This window comes from Babjeviella inositovora (genome assembly GCF_001661335.1).
Source record: "Babjeviella inositovora NRRL Y-12698 unplaced genomic scaffold BABINscaffold_5, whole genome shotgun sequence".
NCBI classification, from domain to species: Eukaryota; Fungi; Ascomycota; class Pichiomycetes; order Serinales; genus Babjeviella; species Babjeviella inositovora.
In genome coordinates, this window is record NW_017566842.1 from 170,745 (window position 1) to 187,963 (window position 17,219).

Genomic DNA, 17,219 nt, shown 5'->3' on the forward strand with positions numbered 1-17,219 from the left:
CTGATTTTACCTTGCCTAGCAAAGACCCAAGAATGGTGCCAGTGCCTACGAGATACGGAAAACGGACATTCGAGCACGTAAACACGTAGGCTAAATAAAGAGCATGAGAAGGCGGGAAAACTCCAGTAGGAATGTATCCACCATTATAAATCAAGTGATTGACAGCGTATTAGCCACTGTCTAATCTTCCAGCTTGTATTCTCCATTATACGATCAATATAAAAGCTGGAAATAGCTATACAATCCGGGCTTGCAGTATCCCTGCTGGCGTCCTGCACGTTGAATGCACAGTCTCGTGAATTAGCCGAAGTATAACCACAGGGTGTACATTTACAGAGGGCATTCAGACCATACTTCCAACTACAAGAACCAAAAAAGAGAAAACATAGGTCTATGTCGCTTTCGAACCCCTCAGATGTTGAGCTCAAGACATTACTTCACGACAATCCAAACAAATTGCAGCGCGGAAGAGCTCGCAGCTCCCGGCACCCCTCCATCATAAACACCGACGACTACGATATCAACCCGAACTTTGGGAGGTCAAATTTAACAGACAAGTTGCTAAACGTAGATTCACTTTCTTCCAGTCCGGAACCAAACGACCATGACCGCAGTCACAGCCGTGAGCATGACCACAATCACAGCCATGCTCATGACCACAGTCATGAGCATGTCCATACCCACAGTCATGGGCCTGAGCAAAACCTCGCCCATTCTACCCCTAATAGTCATGATCTCGCCCCCGAAGCCCAGGAATGTACCCATGAAAAACTTCACGACCATGGCTCCATCCAGATTTCTACAAATTACCCTGCCTCGACGATGATCGATTACCTCCCCATCCTCTTGGCGGTGCCGACATGGACAATCTCCGCCAATCTCTCGCTCAATCACTACTATGATCCCGTTCTGGCGAGCTGGTGGCGTGATAATCTCATCTTGTGCGTCTTCATGACGACGTTTGTCACCACTGCACTCGCCATCTGCGCTCGTTTCGAGATCGTGCGCTTCACCAAGGGCTTCAGGACCCAAAACCAGACGTCGGATCAGCTCTGTTTGGTGCTTGCAGTGGGTTTGCTCGTGCTCATCAATCAGACCTTAGGGCTGAACCGGTTTGCGCCGGTCGCCATTGCGTTGTATGTGAACAAGCTTAATCTCTACACCCCCTTCTGTTTCATCTACGACCTTTACCGGGCCATCAACAAGGAGGATTCCAGCAGCGAGGTCCCTATTTTCCTCGGCTACATGTTCATCGCTGCGTTGGTGGTATTGACCTCCCGGTTCAGACTAGCCACGCCCCAATTGTCGCATTGTATTGGGGCCTGTCTTGTGGCGACAGTTATATCTCTCACGTTTGTCAAAGACCTCTTGAACGTCCACTTTAACCACACGATGCTTTTGATATCACTTTTTGCCCTGATGGTGGTCATCCTATCCACCAACGACTTGCTTGACATGAAGCGCCAGAGTAGCCAGCTGGGCAGCTCCTGGATAACAATGTTCCAGTTCCGCGTCTGTTTGGCCCTCAGCGTCGCCTTGTGCTATGTTATCGACTTTCTTGTCTTGGGGCGCCGGCCCGAAAGCATCGCTGGCTTGGCCGTTTCTCTTCTTGGTACGGTGGTTATCACACCCACCGACGGCCACACGCACTCACACGACACAGGCTCGCATGAATGTCTGCATCAGGTGCCAGAAGCGGCCATCCAGGAGGACTTGGCAGGCAAGGGCTTTGTGAAGGTTTTTATGGGGGCTGTTTTCCGCGATAAGCAGAAGAAAAACGTATTCACGTTCTTTCTCCTCAACTTGTCCTTCATGTTCATCCAGCTTATCTACTCGTTCAAATCGCACTCACTTGGTCTTTTGTCTGACTCCTTGCACATGTTTCTTGACTGTATCTCCATGCTTATTGGACTAGTCGCATCGGTTTTAGCCGCTTACCCCGAATCATCCTCGTCTCCGTTTGGAATCAGACGGATTGAGACGTTGAGCGGGTTTGCCAACGGGACCTTGCTTTTTGGGATCATTGCCGAGATCTTCTTTGGCGTGGTCAGTAGATTGATCAGTCCCGTCCATTTGGAGCAGACGAACGAATTGTTGATTGTCAGTGCCTTGGGGCTTGGGGTGAATGTTATTGGGGCCTACGCTTTGCTGAACAACTCAGAGCACTCCCATACCCATGGGGCAATCACGGAAGATGGGCATTCTCACAGCTGTGGGGAAGAGGCAAATGACAACATGAGAGGAATATTCTTACACGTGATGGCTGACTTGTTGGGGTCTGTGGGGGTAGTGTGCTCCACGCTTCTCATCAAATGGTTCAAGTGGCCGGGCTTCGACCCGCTTGCGTCTTTGTTTATTGCATGGCTATTGATTGGCCATTCGAAAGACTTGTTCAAGTCCGCTGCAAAGAGCTTGTTGCTTTCATTGAACGACGCCCAGGACTCCAAGCTCCGGGACTTGTTCAGCACCTTGATCACGATTCCTGGGGTTGCGGGCTTTACCACGCCGCGCTTCTGGCCCGAGCAGGGTAAGATGGCCGGGTATATCCACATTCAGTACTTCAAGGGCGAAAACTCGACTATTATCAAGAAGCGTGTCGAGAAGGTGTTCAACAACGCGGGAATGACCAAGATCTGGCTCCAAATTGAAAGTGAGACAGATGACTGTTGGTGCCGCAAAAACAGCGGTATTGTCGCAAGTTAAGGGAGGTAAGTGTGATAATACATCCACTTGAGAGTTGTAAGAAGCAAAATATTTGTATCAACGGTATAGTTTAATCCTCCGTGTGTATTGTATTTCACGTATTGCCTGTAACTTAGCCCTCAGTAGCTTATCCCTAGATGCACCAATACTGTCACTAAAAATTTTCCTTCTAGAAGCTAAGAGATGCACATAGCCCCGTATTATCGAGCCAACGAAGCAGTCGCCTTAAACGGTACTTTACACCTCGCCAACTTGGTGCTGAGTAGCTCCACTTTAACATCTTACAAAGCAGCACCATGATCGAGCACATGGAAGCGTCATTATGCACGCAGCATGCAGTACGAGCGATATTGCTCCGTATCGGACCACCATAAATCCGAGCAGTCAAAAATGCTTAGGACACCAGCTTCTTACACAGACATACCTTTAACCGCTAATTAGCAGTCTCATAAGGCATAATTCATTCCCATATTTCATCTCTATTCTCTTGGCAATCTCTTGGACTGCCTTTCTCCAGAGGTTCAGATCGGAGGCGGCTGGCACGATCATTGAGAGTCACGTGTGGTCATGGCTCTCCGGATCATCTTGTTCATAACGTGCATATAAAACATGCCACAATTCCCTCTATACGGATCACATGCGAAAGTGAGTCGCGTTTTTTTTGCTGCTTTTTTTCTCCAAGCCGCATCTCGTACGTCGTTTCTGATTACTTTGGCGCATAATATATGGAACGCCATCCCTCGAAAGAGCGTGGTTTGCTTTGTCGTTCACTTAATTCATTTTACTTCTTAATTCATTTTGCTTCTTGATCCTCTTGCTCCTATACCCCTTGACAGATCTGAAACGTCCCTCCTTGCATTATCAACTTCTGATAGCCCACTTACATCAGCCACATTATGAACCTGCTTGTCTTATTGAGACACGCCCAGAGAGGCGACACCCATACCACGCCTACATACGACCCTTCGTTATCAGAAACAGGTCTCGCCCAGGCCCGAGGTGCTGGCGACGACGTATCGGAATATTTGTCTTCTAACGACATGGATGTCGTTATCCACTCCTCCCCATATTTACGCTGTTTACAAACCTCCGTGGAACTCGCTCACCGGTTGCAGGCGGCTCATCTGGGAAAGGTATCCCTCAAGGTGGACCACGCCTTGTCTGAATGGCTACACCTGAATCTTAAGTTTGTGCCGCCCTTGGATAATGGTCTTTCCTTGGAAGCAGATGTTGCCAAAATCCAGAGTACGATGCCCCTTGCTAGTAACGTGTCCGTTGATCTCACCTGGAACACAGCTGCTTTGGGCAGCTTCAACTCGTATGGAGTGTCGTACTATGAGTACAGAGAAAGCATCAACCGCTATATCCGAAATTTGACATCTTATTACACCCTGTCTCGCAAACCGATGTTAATCATTGTGGTGACGCACGGAATCGCTGTTAACTGCTTATTGCAGTTCCTTTTGAACAAATCTTTGTTTCATGAAGTCCCGGAGGCCAAGATTAGCATTGCCAAACAAGTATCGGTGGGCCAGTGGTTGTTGGTACGGAACTGTTTGGGTTTGGCCAACGGTCCGGAAAATACCTCCACCTTATCCATCCCTAAGGATTATGAAACAACCTTCAGCTCCAATGCTCTGTCTGAAAAGAAATCTGCGGAAAAGGATTTCTCGGAGCTCACATACTCTCCGGCGGAAATATCCATGGGGAATAGCACCAATTCCTCCAATTCATCCGGCGTTTCCTTGTATAGCCTCGAGGAGGACTTGTTTGACTCACAAGAAGTGGTCTACCAGAACCTTCAGCTGCAATACCTGCGGCCCCTGCATATGCCTGAGAAGAGCGTATTGGAGCACATTTACGCAAAGTATGTTTATGGTCACTCCGAGGGGCATTCCGATGTGTTGTCGCCTTCTGACGAAGGAAAGTACGCCGGGCGCGTTCCAACTGCGCGAGAATCGTCACCAGAGGCAACAAGTTACACTTTGGCATTCTCTGGAGACTCCAAAAAGGGCCAAGGCCCTAGGTTTGAGGATTCTCATACAAACCCCAAGGCTACCGAAAGCATCAATTTGGGAGATAATTTCTCTTTCACACCATCATTGATAAATCCTCCGGCTTCATCTAAAATCCTGACATACTCTGTAGAAGAGGAAGCAGGTGCGTGGTTTGGCTCTAACCGCTAAAGTTCTTTTGGTAGCTCACCGCGATAATTTGTTGTGGTAACATTCATGTGAAGCACTGGGTGTTCTTTGTCTTTTGGGTATGGTTTTATTTGTTTCTTTTTCATTATGGGAGTCTTTTTGGGTCTGCACGTCGGCTATGAGCCGTGATGTCGATTTTCATGCGTTATCTTTGCATTGTGGTACTTGTGTTATTCCAGCTTTGTTGTGTCATTTATGTGACTCCAACTTTATTATAGTACTCATATATGACTCCAACTTTATTGTGGTACTCATATGACTCCAACTTTATTGTGGTACTCATATGATTACAACTTTATTATGGAGAATTGTAGTATATTTAGCATTAGTGCTCTTGAAATTGAGTTGCCAAGATAAGAGTACATTTCTGCCTTGGCTGAGGTTGGGGATATAGGCGGTCTTGGCATGTTGCGATGGCAAGCAAAACAGTAAAGTTTATCAGCTGGAACATGGTTGCATTTTAAACTCGTTGAGATTCTGCATATACACATACTCCGGCCGGGGCTGACCTGCAGTGGAAGCTGGTTGTAAATCTAGGGCTTCCTTTATGCCAGACTCCAAGAACCTTAGTTCGGTCCTGCTGTATCCCGAACCCTCGAGGGCTCGGGAAATTGATTGCCTAGCTGCATACCGTCTGAGGTTGTAAAACCAAGGGCCTACAGCAGTGACTTTCACTAACATCGAATTCAAACCCCAATCTACCGGTAACTAAGACAGGGAGCGTTAGGGGTGAATTTATTGCTGGCTGTAGACAATTCTCCCTCTCTGGAGTGCTGAACTCCTTAATACCTCCACTTTTTTCACGAGCAAGTGAAATTACCTGTTTTTGTATCCTTCTGTGGACTTCTGGAATGCAGTATGCCAGGCATGCTAAATTGTTAGTCCTACGTGACTTTTTTAGGCATGGCTAATGAACTTGAGTATTCCGAATGCAACCTCGCGTATGCTGCAAGGTGACCTCGGGAAGACTACAAGTCAATAGAAGCATCTCTATGCTTACTACTCCTGGGCTAATCCTATTGTTTAAAAGAAGATTCGCATGATATCTTCTGTAAACTCCACATACTTCTGTCTCAATATACTTAGTAGGAACTAAAATAGTTACCCTTTCTTGCATAAGACTACCTGGTCAGAATACTAAATGTGAATACGCGCCCTAGTACTGTGGTTCATCTTTTTACTGGGCAAACTGCCTTTACGAGATGCTTAGAACATTCTCTCCCATCATAGCTCTCGTTCCGGGACCACCATCCGGCTTACTTGCTCTATATACTCTACCAATCAGCCACTTTCTCCAAGAGTTGGATTGGGAAATATGCGTATTCTAGGTCTAGAATACCCTCGGAAATGCCTCCAAGCCCCTATAAAAGGTCTAAAACAAAGGTGGCGGGACTAGCTGTAAATGTACATGTTGCACCCACAGAATCCCCCCGCAGCTTTACAGCGATTTCGCTTACTTATGTACTCTCAGAATAAGATACAAAGAGTATTGTATATTTAGAAGATTTTTGGCTGGGTGGACGTCGCACTAACAGTATGTCCCAGTATAAGACGTAAATTTTAGGAATATAGACCAGCATCAAATCTGGTTGAAATATCTGAGTGGCTAGGCCACAGCCCCAGATATGGGCCCTATCAAACCTGGAATAGTACTTCTAGGTTTTACCGGAAAGGTGGGTAAATTGTGTATAATACAAAAACTCCCAAAGTTATATTAGTATCAGAAGGGGGGATATAAACGTCTCCTTAAACGCGGTAAGACCTTACACATTCAGTATAAAATGAAACAAGGTTACTTTGGATATATATATCTATATATATTTGATCGGAACGACTTTTATTCCTAAAATGGGGTTAAAATCATTTCTTTCTGTATTGATGAATTACGAGACATGAGTGACTCCACAACTTATATGATGCAGTGGGCTAGCATCAGCGTTTCTACCTTACATCTGCTATAGGGGACCACAGAAATGCGAGATCAAAATATGCGAAACATTATTGTTCCAGGAGCAATTACGAGTGATATAGAAATAGCCATCAGACTTAGTTTTATTTTGGCTATAAACTAGGGCTAGGTATGGATGAAGGGAACATGATAATTATACCATTTAGGGGGATAATACAAGCCTTGTAGGTATCAGCTTAACTGTCATGCCTGAATACTTCCATACACAACTGAACCAGCCTCAGAGAGTCAGTACATAATTATATCGGTTTTAGGTTAGGTAAAATTTTACAAAAACTAGACGTGATTTTACCTCTTTTTATTATTCTTTCACAAAGGGCCATGACACCAAGTGGGATTCAGTCCACCTAATCATGCAGAAACCATCAGATTATTTCCATAATCGGCTATTCAATGATACAGATCATGGGTTTTGAACTGAAACGATATATATAGAAGAAATCTTATACGATATAGACCACTAGTATCTCATTAATCCCCCGTGGGACGGTCAGAGGGAAGAAAAGAAAAATCATGAGCTATGTCAGGAGAGACGTACCAAAATTGGATCCGCAACGGCGCAGGTGTCCATTATACATGTCTAATAGGAGTGTATCTGTTACTGCCTAAATTTGCGGCCTCTACCTCCGCAGGCAGAGCCAGTAGAAAGTGCGTAGCTGTCTAGAAAAGCTTTACCTGGAGGAGGAGATAATAGTTTTACTCTGGTAATATTAGAACCGTATCACCAACTTTCTCATAGCATCCTATATGTGAAACGTTCACGTTACATTATTACCCAGGAGCGCAGCTGACACCATTGTATGAGCTCGGAACATCCATAGAGACAATCCAAGCGACTTTGGATTCTTTGTGAACTGCAGTGCTACATTTATCAAATTCGTAAATCATCATTAAGCATATAAGGTGGTTCCAAGAAAGGGAGGTTAAAATTGTGGGGTAAGGGACGTAAAAGCAAGAAGCGAAGTGAAGGGATTCTGGAACATCGGAAGGATCAGGCCTCATCTCCGGACGGAGAAGAAGAACTCGGGCTAGAGCTAGTGTCCTTTTTTGATGGTTTATTTCCCACATTCAAGTTTTTGAACCCGGAGCAACACTTCTTGGACTTTTCACAGTTCAAGCAGAACGGCTTGCGCTCGTCGCATTTGATCCGTCTCTTGCGGCACGTTAAGCAACCGGATCGCGTCCGTCTTTTTATCTCACGTTTGAACGGTTGGTGAGGTGGAACGGCCGACAACGGCTCGTTTCTTGGACGAGGGCCCATTTCCGAGTTTATATGCATATACTGGTTGGGGTATTGTTGGTACGGAGCCTGGGACATGTTCGGCATATACCGGGTCTCACTTTCTCTCTGTACATATTGAGGATTGTGAATAAAAACTGGATGATTATATGGTCTTTCTTCGTGGTAGTTGTCTGACCGGACATATGTGATCACAGGCACATACACCGCGTTGTTTACGTGATGAACGGGCTGGTTGTGGAAATGAGTATGGTCGAGCGGGGAGCGTGTCGGCGCTTGAAAGCTACCGGCTCTGGGAACGTTTAAACCGACTTCAGATATAGGTGGTGACACGAGACGGCCGCCGAAGCTAGCCTGGGTGGGTGTGAGCGAAAAGTAGTCCCGGGATTGGGTATCGTAGATAGGAACAGCGCTGGAGTGCGTCACCACGGGCTCGGTATATCTTCTGGAAGTGGAAAGGGATGGTAATTTTGGGAGCCTTGGTTCAGTGTATGTGGAAGCAGAGGTCACTGCTGCCGTGATGTCGCTTCTAGTCCTTGGAGACACGTTGGAGCGGGGGGGGCTTGGGCTGGTGTGTTTGAGGTCAACAAAAAGTTGAGACACTGGCGGTAACTGGGTCATGATAGTTGTAGTAGTATAGTTGTTACTGAAAACAGTCGTAGGGTTGCAAGTCCAGACCAGTGTTAATGGGAAGGGAACGGGTAGGTATATATAGCGATATCAGACACAATATCTCCAGCATGCACCCGAAGTCAAGCCATTTAGACCTAGAGGTACATGCATGAATGCACATGCATAGACGCACATACAGACGGGGTTATTTAACCTGGTGCGTCGGCTGTGCACGCATGCGCCGCTTAGGAGAGAAGATTTACACATGTTACAGCACGCTCTAGCCCTTGTTATTGCAGTCGTAATGACGTTCAGCGACGCGCTCTTGGTGCCCGCGGCCTTTTGGTTCGAGGAATCACCCTCCTAACAGATACACAGGAACTTGTTTGGTTTCAATTTCACGACATTTCTCAATCGCGCTCTTAGCTCCGGGTGCAGGGATCTGCGTTTAAGGCCAGATACATTGGGTGACGACCATGCACATCCGCTTTGTTCGTCTCGGCCTTAATCCGATCTAGCATGCAGCTACTAGCGTTCAGCTGCTGCGCATGTCGCTGTGCAGGCTTTATCAGATATTATTCAACGAGAATTTGAAAAAGCAATTCAACATCTGACTAACTATGTTTGGAAAGCAAGGTTGCTATTATCTGCATGCACAGCGGGGATCTGACGACTAATGGGTTTAACTACAACCTTGAGCTAAATAGAAGTTAGATCGCCCATGGGGTGCACTTCATGACCATCTAAAATTTACTGTTTTGTCCTGGGAAATTAATCTAGATAGTTCAGTGCGTGAGAGGTGAATCAGGTTTCAAACACCACCTTTATTTTCCGAGTCAGAAACCGTGAATTATTGGGATTCAGGATGTACTGTCCGGTGTTGCCACAGAGCTCAGCCTTAAAGTGTCGCGGTCGTGCAAGTAGTGTAGGTACCTCATGTGGGGCACTATAACCGAGGCCGGTTATCAGGACATTTTTTGCATAATGTCTGTATGCTTTGATTTATCTAAATTCCAGAGACTTTCTTTTCTTCCTTGATTTCCTTCCCTTCCCTTCTCTTTCTTCCCTTTCTTCCCTTTCTTCCCTTTCTTTTCTTTTTTTCTTCTATTTCTTCCTTTTCCTCCCTTTCTTCTTTTCTTCCTTTTCCCCCTTTTCCTTGTTTTTTCCCCTCATTTACGGAGAACCAGTGGCAGCGATGAAACCTGGTACGCTTCTGGACACCTTCTAAAAACATTCTAACTTGTTTGATTCAAGCTAATTATAGATAGCAGTGGATTTACAACGGCGTTGCATTCGAACCACGCCAAGATCCCACAATAAAGTAAGCATGGTTAAAAGATTCATTGTTAACATTCTGCATTGCAGGGATCGGCGCACCGACAATGCGTACTACCGAGAGCAATCTGCTTCGTGGTACTCGTAAATGCAGCTTTCTTTGTTGCACCTGTACTTTGAACCGGCTCAACAAGGCAAACGCGTCATGGCAACATTGGTCATGACTAAATAGAAGGGATAAGCTCTGCACGCAACGTGAGATTGGTATGCAGCGCTAGTCTTCGTCAAAAAAACGTGCCTGTTTACTGATGAATGGTTGGTGTGGCGGATACCCTCATAGATACCAGATGTAAGGGGCCTAGATGTTTTGGCCTATCCAGTTCGAGAAACAGGCAAGCCGTATGCAGAGTCCTTACCTACGCACGTTTCCGTCGGGAATATGATCTCCGATTTTTGATGTGTAGGTTTTAATAACCCTGAACCTTGATAATGCTGATGAGGTGAGTGTCTGGTCAGCTCATACCTTTTTCAGTCATACCTTTCTCAGTGGTGTAATGTCTGAAGTTGGTCATTGTTGCGGTTTTGGGGCATTATTAGTCTGACGTTCGTGAACGATGATTGGAACCTCTAAGACGAAAAAAAAAAGATTACGTAACCATTCTGGTATAATTATATCGTATACATATGTCACATGCATACAAATCGGGGACCTCCATCTCTAATTCCAACACCACGACAAGGAGTCGCCTGCGCTCCAGTAATAAATTGATATTAGCGTGTATATCTTATATTTATAAGCCGCACCTTTTTGCGCCTCATTAGTATTATATAGTCCACTACAAATCTGTAAGGTGCGACGGAGCCTCACTTAGGCATCGTTTAAGCGTCTTAGCTATAGCACGTGCGTCTACATATGCCTGAGCGTGATCGACATTAGACGCAAATGTAAGCCTATTTCCGCGCTAGTGTTTGCACTGGTATATATATATGTTGTCGCTTGCACTTATTTCCAGCCCACATCAAAATATAGCCAGCATGAACATCAACATATCCATGTGCTAGAGTTAGTATCGGTAACTACGGTATATATGTAGCTAAATAATTATGGGCCGGTAACCAAAGAATATGATATTCATCTATGATATAAACAATATCCATACAGCTAGGCATATGTATTCAGGTATAACATATATAATGTAGTCAGCTATGGTGTATGCAGCTACAGGTTGTGAAACTTATATACGCATACAAGCGATTCCTGCAGAGCGAGATGTGTGTACGACTCGTCGTCGACACCAGAGTTTTGCGTTCGCCCATTAATTTAAAAGTATTCGTGGTCAATCACGATCGCGAAAACAGAACCTAAAGCTAGAATCGATCCTGCTTTGTAGAAAGCTTGTCGGCGCATTTAATAGCCGGCCATCACATACGGGCTCTTCGTACCATAGGGCCGAGACAAGTGTCTCAGTTGGTGAAGAGTTAATACTCCCACATTGAGCCAAATGGCGCCTCACAATCCCGCGGAAAAATTCATATCCGTACGTTTATTAGTGCCTATTCCCTACGGCGGCCTAGTTACACGAGCAGAACCCACCGGGAAAACCATATAGGGGCTACAGTATATTCTCCCATAGCAGCACGAGCCTTAGTAAACCGACACGGGTGTGGTTCGAAATAGGGCACATATACCCGAGGTCAAAAAGCTGCAGATAAATTCCTGTTCTTCTAAAACCCGTCGTGTAAACGCAGAGGAATAAACTTCCAACCAGATGCACCCACATGCACAAGAAAAGAAAGTTGTAGGTGGTTATGAGCTAGATTAAAGACGTGGGATATCGAGGCATTCGGGCTCCAAAGCATAAGGCTGGGTTTTACGAGATGGACCCGGCACACTTGTAGTTACAGGCTATACTATACACCCACATGTTGTACTGCAAGTATTAGGAGACTTTCCCGCATGACGCGCCTGCCTCTATCGCAAGTAGCCGTAGAAGCTATTGGTGGCTACTACTTAAAACAAGGAGTATCATTCCCAGCCTATCCTCGTATAGGTGTCGGATAAGACACGGCGTCGAAGAAGTGATGACTTCCAAGGCAACAATAGTGAACGCATCTACAGTGTGTAGAATAGCTAAGCCACCCATCAATAGCCACCCATGAGCCTTATTCAGCTTTAAGGCCCTGAGACGGGCATTGATAGCTACACCGCGGGTAGTTCCGACAGGGATTTGGCAGCCAGGGATAGTGCTACGTTTGAATCTCGCGTCACGCCCGGAACCCCGGGATGAAAAATACAACCGAACCAGTAATCCTTGCCGGCCAGGGGGAAGAACGACTAAATGCACGAGAAATGTACCCCTAGAATAGGGTTCGGCCAGGAGGAATTTCATCAATAAGCCTACAGCATAAATCCACAGATGAAACGCGATAGCATGGAGGGTGACCTAATCCTGGTATTCGTCTAAAAGATATACCGAGCTCATAAAATGGACTTGATGAAAATGCAGAGCTGCGCCATTGGAGTTGCAAACGTCAATCCAGGTGGCATTAGTAGTCCATAGACAGACCGGTAATCGGTGGCTAATCTACGAGGACCAGGGAGCTATCCTTTCAAGCGCGCCCAATGGGGGAAATAGTCCAGGATAGTTGCCGGATATCTAGTTTATACTGCAAACGTGTCAGTTTCACAAGATATCAGTATCTGAAGCGCAGTCATGTGATTAACGAAAGTCATTTATACGTCAATAATCTTTGCTCTCTTCGATGTACCTCATACAGAAAAGGCAAAGAGTTGGGTTATATGGCACTCGAAAGATAACGCCGTAAAGACCATCCAAGGAGCTGAGGCAAGGCACGGCTTATCGAACGTGACATTTGTCTCGGCACCCATTACAATAACCTATCGCATTTGAACCTTATCGTGGCCTCCCTCGAACGTTCCTCCAATCACCTCGGCCCTGTTCAGAATGTAGATTTCTTGGCATATCTACCGGCATTTGTCTTTAATTCATAGTGAGAGATAGATGGCTTGATGTGCATGACTGTGATAATTGCTATTTTATTTATGTCACCCGATCAAACGCAGACTAGGATCTTCCTATGAAATCTATTATTCCCTGTCATCCTCGTCAATTTTATTTTCAGCCGTTATCCCCAGCCGTTAATCCCGTTACCTTGCGGCTGAGCATGTCCAGAATGAAGGCCTGGTCCAGGGTTATCTTGACTGTCACGCACTGTATTCATTGTGGGAAGAAGACCTTAGGGCCAATTACACAAGATGAACAACTGTCATTCCACGAATCTTGATCTGGGGGAGCCCAATACGCCTAACGGACCCCTACTAACATCCACGTCAGAATGATTACAGACGACCAGAGAAGCCATCAGTGGGTATACACGAGAAGGAACTCGGTTGGTACCAACCTCACATTCAAAATGACCGAAATTATGTAAAGTTCAAACATGAGATACCTGTAAGGGCTGCAAGAACCCCGCGGATAAACAAAGTTAACTGCTAAATCTCCGAATTTCTTCTAGTTCTCGGGGCTCTTAAACAACCACTTCTGGCCGGTATTTTTACAGTGTTTCTCGCCGATACCCATACCAACAAAATCCGCTGGTTTCTCTTACCATTGTCACTAGTGGTTCGCTGTTCAAACAAAGCGCTTGGTCCTTTGAATGCGACTCAGATCTTACAACAATAGAAAGCATTTTTTCAGTGATCTGCACAAAAACGCGAGATCGGTCGCTTAGACGACCGGGGTACTAGTACAGCCAGCGGCTTCACTAGTTTCAAGCGGGGCTATGTACACCAGGATATTTTGACGAGTTTTCCTTACAGGGTTCGTTATTATGGGAGATTGTACATTATGGTTGAACGCACTTGAGCAAAAACCCTAATACCCCATGCTCGGTATATCTCCGCATATCTTCGCTAAGGCAACAATATTCGCGTGTATACCACGGTCGGGCGCATGCACTGCGAAATTTCTTCCTCGCCTCGGTTAACAGAGCCGACCGCACACAAGGGGATGCTTTGTACGCCTCATACTCCAAGCCTGGTCCGTGTACTGCGCGTTTGGTATCACTCAGAGGCATTACTAAATAGAAATTCTTAACTGTCGTCGTATTGACCGGCGTTGTATTATGACACAGGGATTATATCGTCGCTGCTCGATAGTTATATATTGACGCACAGCGGCTGAAAGGCGTTCTGGACCGGGAAGGTACGCGGAAACTTAGATACCACTGGATGTAGACCACACGCAAAGCAGCGTTGATTCTGATCTTGCGGGGCCTAGCCAGTATAAGGCTCATCAATACATGGTTTGTATTTAGCTACAGGCGTATACTAAGTGCTTGCTCTGATCGTACATCCACCTATCAACCGCTTTTGTTCTCAGTTTTTAGCTAATTTCGTATCGAATTTTTTACATATTAAGGAAACAGTATTTTCATTTCTGTGGTCGGTGATTACCCATCCCGCAAAAAAGAAAGGGATATATAATATCTTCTATAAAATTGAAGTTTCAATAGGAAACTGGGTAATGCCATACCAACCTTTCTGGCTTCGAAACACCCTTGTCCAAAATCACCGTTGCAAATAAACGACGCTATATCCGATTACACCGGTGGTTTTATCCATGAAATACGCGTCAAATGGATTACCACCCTTGCGTCTGTTTATATCAGTTTCTTCCCGGTTTGGAATTGCTAATCTGGTAATATTGCTTTACTTATGTACCCGACAGTAGAGCCGGTCTAAAGACTTGAGCATGGTGCCGGCTTGGAAACACCATGCTACCCAAGAAAACCACTAAGGACAAGCGTAATGCTACAGCAGTGGTTTTAGTCTCAAAATATGTAATGGCGATAAATAATGGCACGTACAAACTAAATTCACTGTCACTATTGTTCACATATCGGTAGAGAACATCTAAGCACACTCAGCAGCAATGGTTGCTGGATTAAGACTATCGGTTCTATAGTCAAGGTTATGTCGATCGACTCTTGGCGATGGTTTCAAATGTCTTTTCCGGCATTTTTTTTCCCACCCCCCCCCCCTGGTTCTACTTTTCCGAGTTTCGCTCCCCCGGGTTCTACTCTTCCAACTCTTCCGGGTCAAAGTCTTCCTTCGGATCCTTCGGCTCCTGCGCCTCGGACCACTGTGTGACATCATCAATATATGACAAGATGTTAGCCACACTGTTGCTCTCATCGTCCTTGGTGTTACAGTTCAATGGCAAAAACTGAACCATGCCGAAATCATCAACCAAGTTGGCAATCGCGCGGTTCAACTTGGCAAACCTAGGGTTGGTCTTTTCATTAATGTCGCTGGCCAATAGCATCGGGTCGGGGTTTAAGAACTGCTTCAACTCACGTTTCGCGACCTGGGTCTCTACGAGGTCCACCTTAGACAAAATGTTGATGTGTGGCAATTCCAATAAGATCATCGCAGACATCGCAGACAAGGCGCCACTGAAGAACTTGGAGCGGTCAATCACGAACGGCGCCTCCAACAAGTAGGTTGCGCAGAGACTGAAGTTCAACTGCGACGTCAAGTGCTTGACGATCGTGGGCAAGATCGGGATGTGCGTGTAGAGTTCAATCTGGCCGGGACAGTCAAAGATGAGGTACTCGTCGTTAAAGTCGCCGATCTGCTCATCGAGCCAGTCCAAGTTGTTCATCAAGAATTCGAAGCAGTAGATGAGTGCCCCGTTCGGGCCCAAGTTCATTTCCTCCTGGACATCTTGGAGCGAGATAAGGTCACGGATATCAATCGTAAATTCGTACTGCGTCGCATCCGCTGCTGGATCCAAATTAACGATGTGCGCCCGTCTCCCGATGGATTGCATGTGTGAGATGATGGAGTTGCAGAATGTGGACTGGATTGTTAGTATGGCACTGAATGATAAACTCAGGTACGTACTTTACCGACCCCCGCGGGGCCTAACACTAAAACACCAACACGGGACATTGTAATATAGTTGGAGAGATGAGATAAAGAGGTACAGAGACCAAGCGACGATGAAAAATTGTATCTATCAAAATATTTTCGCTGCGGCGCAACCGGGCGTACAATTCCGCGAGATCGTAAATTAGTCAGCATATTCCGCGAGATTGAAATTGGCACCATTCCGCGAATCCTCCGGCACCTTGTTTACCAACAACAAACGCATCAGAAAGCGAAACAACCACGATCCCTTTAAAGCCTTGAAAACTCTTCAGTACAGTTACACCTTTGCCATCGTTTCAGCGTACAAACCTCCATTCGCCACCACCTCTACAAATATTTGTTCTATACAGACCTGACAATCTTTGGTATACAGGTTATCGATATTTATCCATTACTTAATAGCCTGGCCATCCGACCTTACTATTCTAATAACCCTTACTATGTCGTTCGACGCGTTATCCAGCTGCATCACCACCTTGCAGTCATCTGCCCACCTGTTGCAGAACTCCCTTGATGTTTTGGACGGTACCACTCATGACATGTTGCGCTTGTCCGCAGTGCTCAATAAAAAGACCTTTTTCCAAGTGAAGCCACAGTGCGACATCGACGACATCAAAAAAAACCTCTCTGCAGAAATCACCCCCAAGATCTCCACCACGTTGGCAAAACTTGAAAACGAACTCAGCCGTTTACAGCGCAAAAAGATCAATCTCATCAATAAGGCAGACTTGCAGCAGATCCGCATCGAAAACCTCAGCTCGTACAAGTCAGCCAAGAAGCCATCAAAGGTCGTCAAGGGCAGCGATCTCCAGGTCTCCCGGTTAAAGTTCCTCCAGAACAAGAAAGACCGCTTGAAGTACAGCTTAAACCGCTTAACGAGGCGAAGTCCTAACCCAGACGGGAATTCGTAAGCCAACAGTGACCTCTGCTCGGTGGAACATGTTCTAGCTTTGAAAGAAAACCAGACGGTAAAATTAGCAATGCAATGGCTGCAAAACTGAAACAATAGATGGAAACGGGGAGGGGGATGAATGCCGATGATTATGTATCCCTCTGTCCGTTCCAGGGCTTTTGCTTCGGGAAACTCAAACTATCAGCGATGTAGCGTCTCTCCTGTGTTGCCGTCCTTTATCTTTGGTACGGCCACCAAGTCGAGCCCTTCATTGATAGTCTAAACTTGTCTCCCCAATGTGTTATGAATTATAGATTGAAACTGGCCACAGTCCGAACGCAGTTGCTCTTATTGCTACTTATAGTTTG

The 17,219-nt window shown here is 45.8% G+C and overlaps 7 protein-coding genes across 7 annotated transcripts; 3 read left to right on the forward strand and 4 right to left on the reverse strand.

The window, feature by feature from the left end:
- Nucleotides 1-1,779: 1,779 nt before the first annotated feature.
- BABINDRAFT_20848 (metal cation transporter) lies at nucleotides 1,780-2,679 on the forward strand (the record flags this gene model as incomplete). The annotated part of the gene is made up of 1 exon (XM_019131255.1): nucleotides 1,780-2,679. A coding segment is annotated over one exon (900 nt), but the record flags the coding sequence as incomplete, so codon positions are not given.
- Nucleotides 2,680-3,151: 472 nt separating this feature from the next.
- On the forward strand, nucleotides 3,152-5,256 carry BABINDRAFT_129297 (uncharacterized protein). Its single transcript, XM_019127017.1, has 3 exons — nucleotides 3,152-4,384; nucleotides 4,623-4,663; nucleotides 4,943-5,256. The coding sequence occupies exons 1-3, from the start codon at nucleotides 3,600-3,602 to the stop codon at nucleotides 5,164-5,166; spliced, it is 1,050 nt and encodes a 349-aa protein (XP_018985483.1). The 5' UTR covers nucleotides 3,152-3,599; the 3' UTR covers nucleotides 5,167-5,256.
- Nucleotides 5,257-7,725: 2,469 nt separating this feature from the next.
- Nucleotides 7,726-8,745, reverse strand: WOR2 (Zn(II)2Cys6 transcription factor WOR2). The gene has a single exon (XM_019128666.1). The coding sequence runs from the start codon at nucleotides 8,735-8,737 to the stop codon at nucleotides 7,868-7,870; it is 870 nt and encodes a 289-aa protein (XP_018985484.1). The 5' UTR covers nucleotides 8,738-8,745; the 3' UTR covers nucleotides 7,726-7,867.
- An 821-nt stretch (nucleotides 8,746-9,566) lies between these two features.
- On the reverse strand, nucleotides 9,567-10,002 carry BABINDRAFT_129338 (uncharacterized protein). Its single transcript, XM_019127018.1, has one exon. It carries the CDS (start codon nucleotides 9,960-9,962, stop codon nucleotides 9,735-9,737), a length of 228 nt encoding a protein of 75 aa, XP_018985485.1. The 5' UTR covers nucleotides 9,963-10,002; the 3' UTR covers nucleotides 9,567-9,734.
- Nucleotides 10,003-11,926: 1,924 nt separating this feature from the next.
- BABINDRAFT_129348 (uncharacterized protein) lies at nucleotides 11,927-12,509 on the reverse strand. Its single transcript, XM_019127019.1, has one exon. The coding sequence runs from the start codon at nucleotides 12,391-12,393 to the stop codon at nucleotides 11,998-12,000; it is 396 nt and encodes a 131-aa protein (XP_018985486.1). The 5' UTR covers nucleotides 12,394-12,509; the 3' UTR covers nucleotides 11,927-11,997.
- Nucleotides 12,510-15,102: 2,593 nt separating this feature from the next.
- Nucleotides 15,103-15,980, reverse strand: BABINDRAFT_35363 (putative signal sequence-binding GTPase; the record flags this gene model as incomplete). Its single annotated transcript, XM_019131711.1, has 2 exons — nucleotides 15,103-15,888; nucleotides 15,933-15,980. 2 exons carry the CDS (start codon nucleotides 15,978-15,980, stop codon nucleotides 15,103-15,105), a joined length of 834 nt encoding a protein of 277 aa, XP_018985487.1.
- A 419-nt stretch (nucleotides 15,981-16,399) lies between these two features.
- SPC19 (Spc19p) lies at nucleotides 16,400-16,870 on the forward strand (the record flags this gene model as incomplete). The annotated part of the gene is made up of 1 exon (XM_019132654.1): nucleotides 16,400-16,870. One exon carries the CDS (start codon nucleotides 16,400-16,402, stop codon nucleotides 16,868-16,870), a length of 471 nt encoding a protein of 156 aa, XP_018985488.1.
- Nucleotides 16,871-17,219: the final 349 nt, after the last annotated feature.

Excerpts from the sequence above, each read along its gene's own strand:
- WOR2 (XM_019128666.1), bottom strand. The coding sequence starts at position 8,737 with ATGACCCAGTTACCGCCAGTGTCTCAACTTTTTGTTGACCTCAAACAC.
- BABINDRAFT_129348 (XM_019127019.1), bottom strand. The coding sequence starts at position 12,393 with ATGAAATTCCTCCTGGCCGAACCCTATTCTAGGGGTACATTTCTCGTG.
- BABINDRAFT_129338 (XM_019127018.1), bottom strand. The coding sequence starts at position 9,962 with ATGTTTTTAGAAGGTGTCCAGAAGCGTACCAGGTTTCATCGCTGCCAC.
- BABINDRAFT_129297 (XM_019127017.1), top strand. The coding sequence starts at position 3,600 with ATGAACCTGCTTGTCTTATTGAGACACGCCCAGAGAGGCGACACCCAT. Across the intron at positions 4,385-4,622 it reads AAGGATTTCTCGGAGCTCAC|GAAGGAAAGTACGCCGGGCG; the intron begins ATACTCTCCGGC and ends TCGCCTTCTGAC. Across the intron at positions 4,664-4,942 it reads GTTCCAACTGCGCGAGAATC|CACTGGGTGTTCTTTGTCTT; the intron begins GTCACCAGAGGC and ends ATTCATGTGAAG.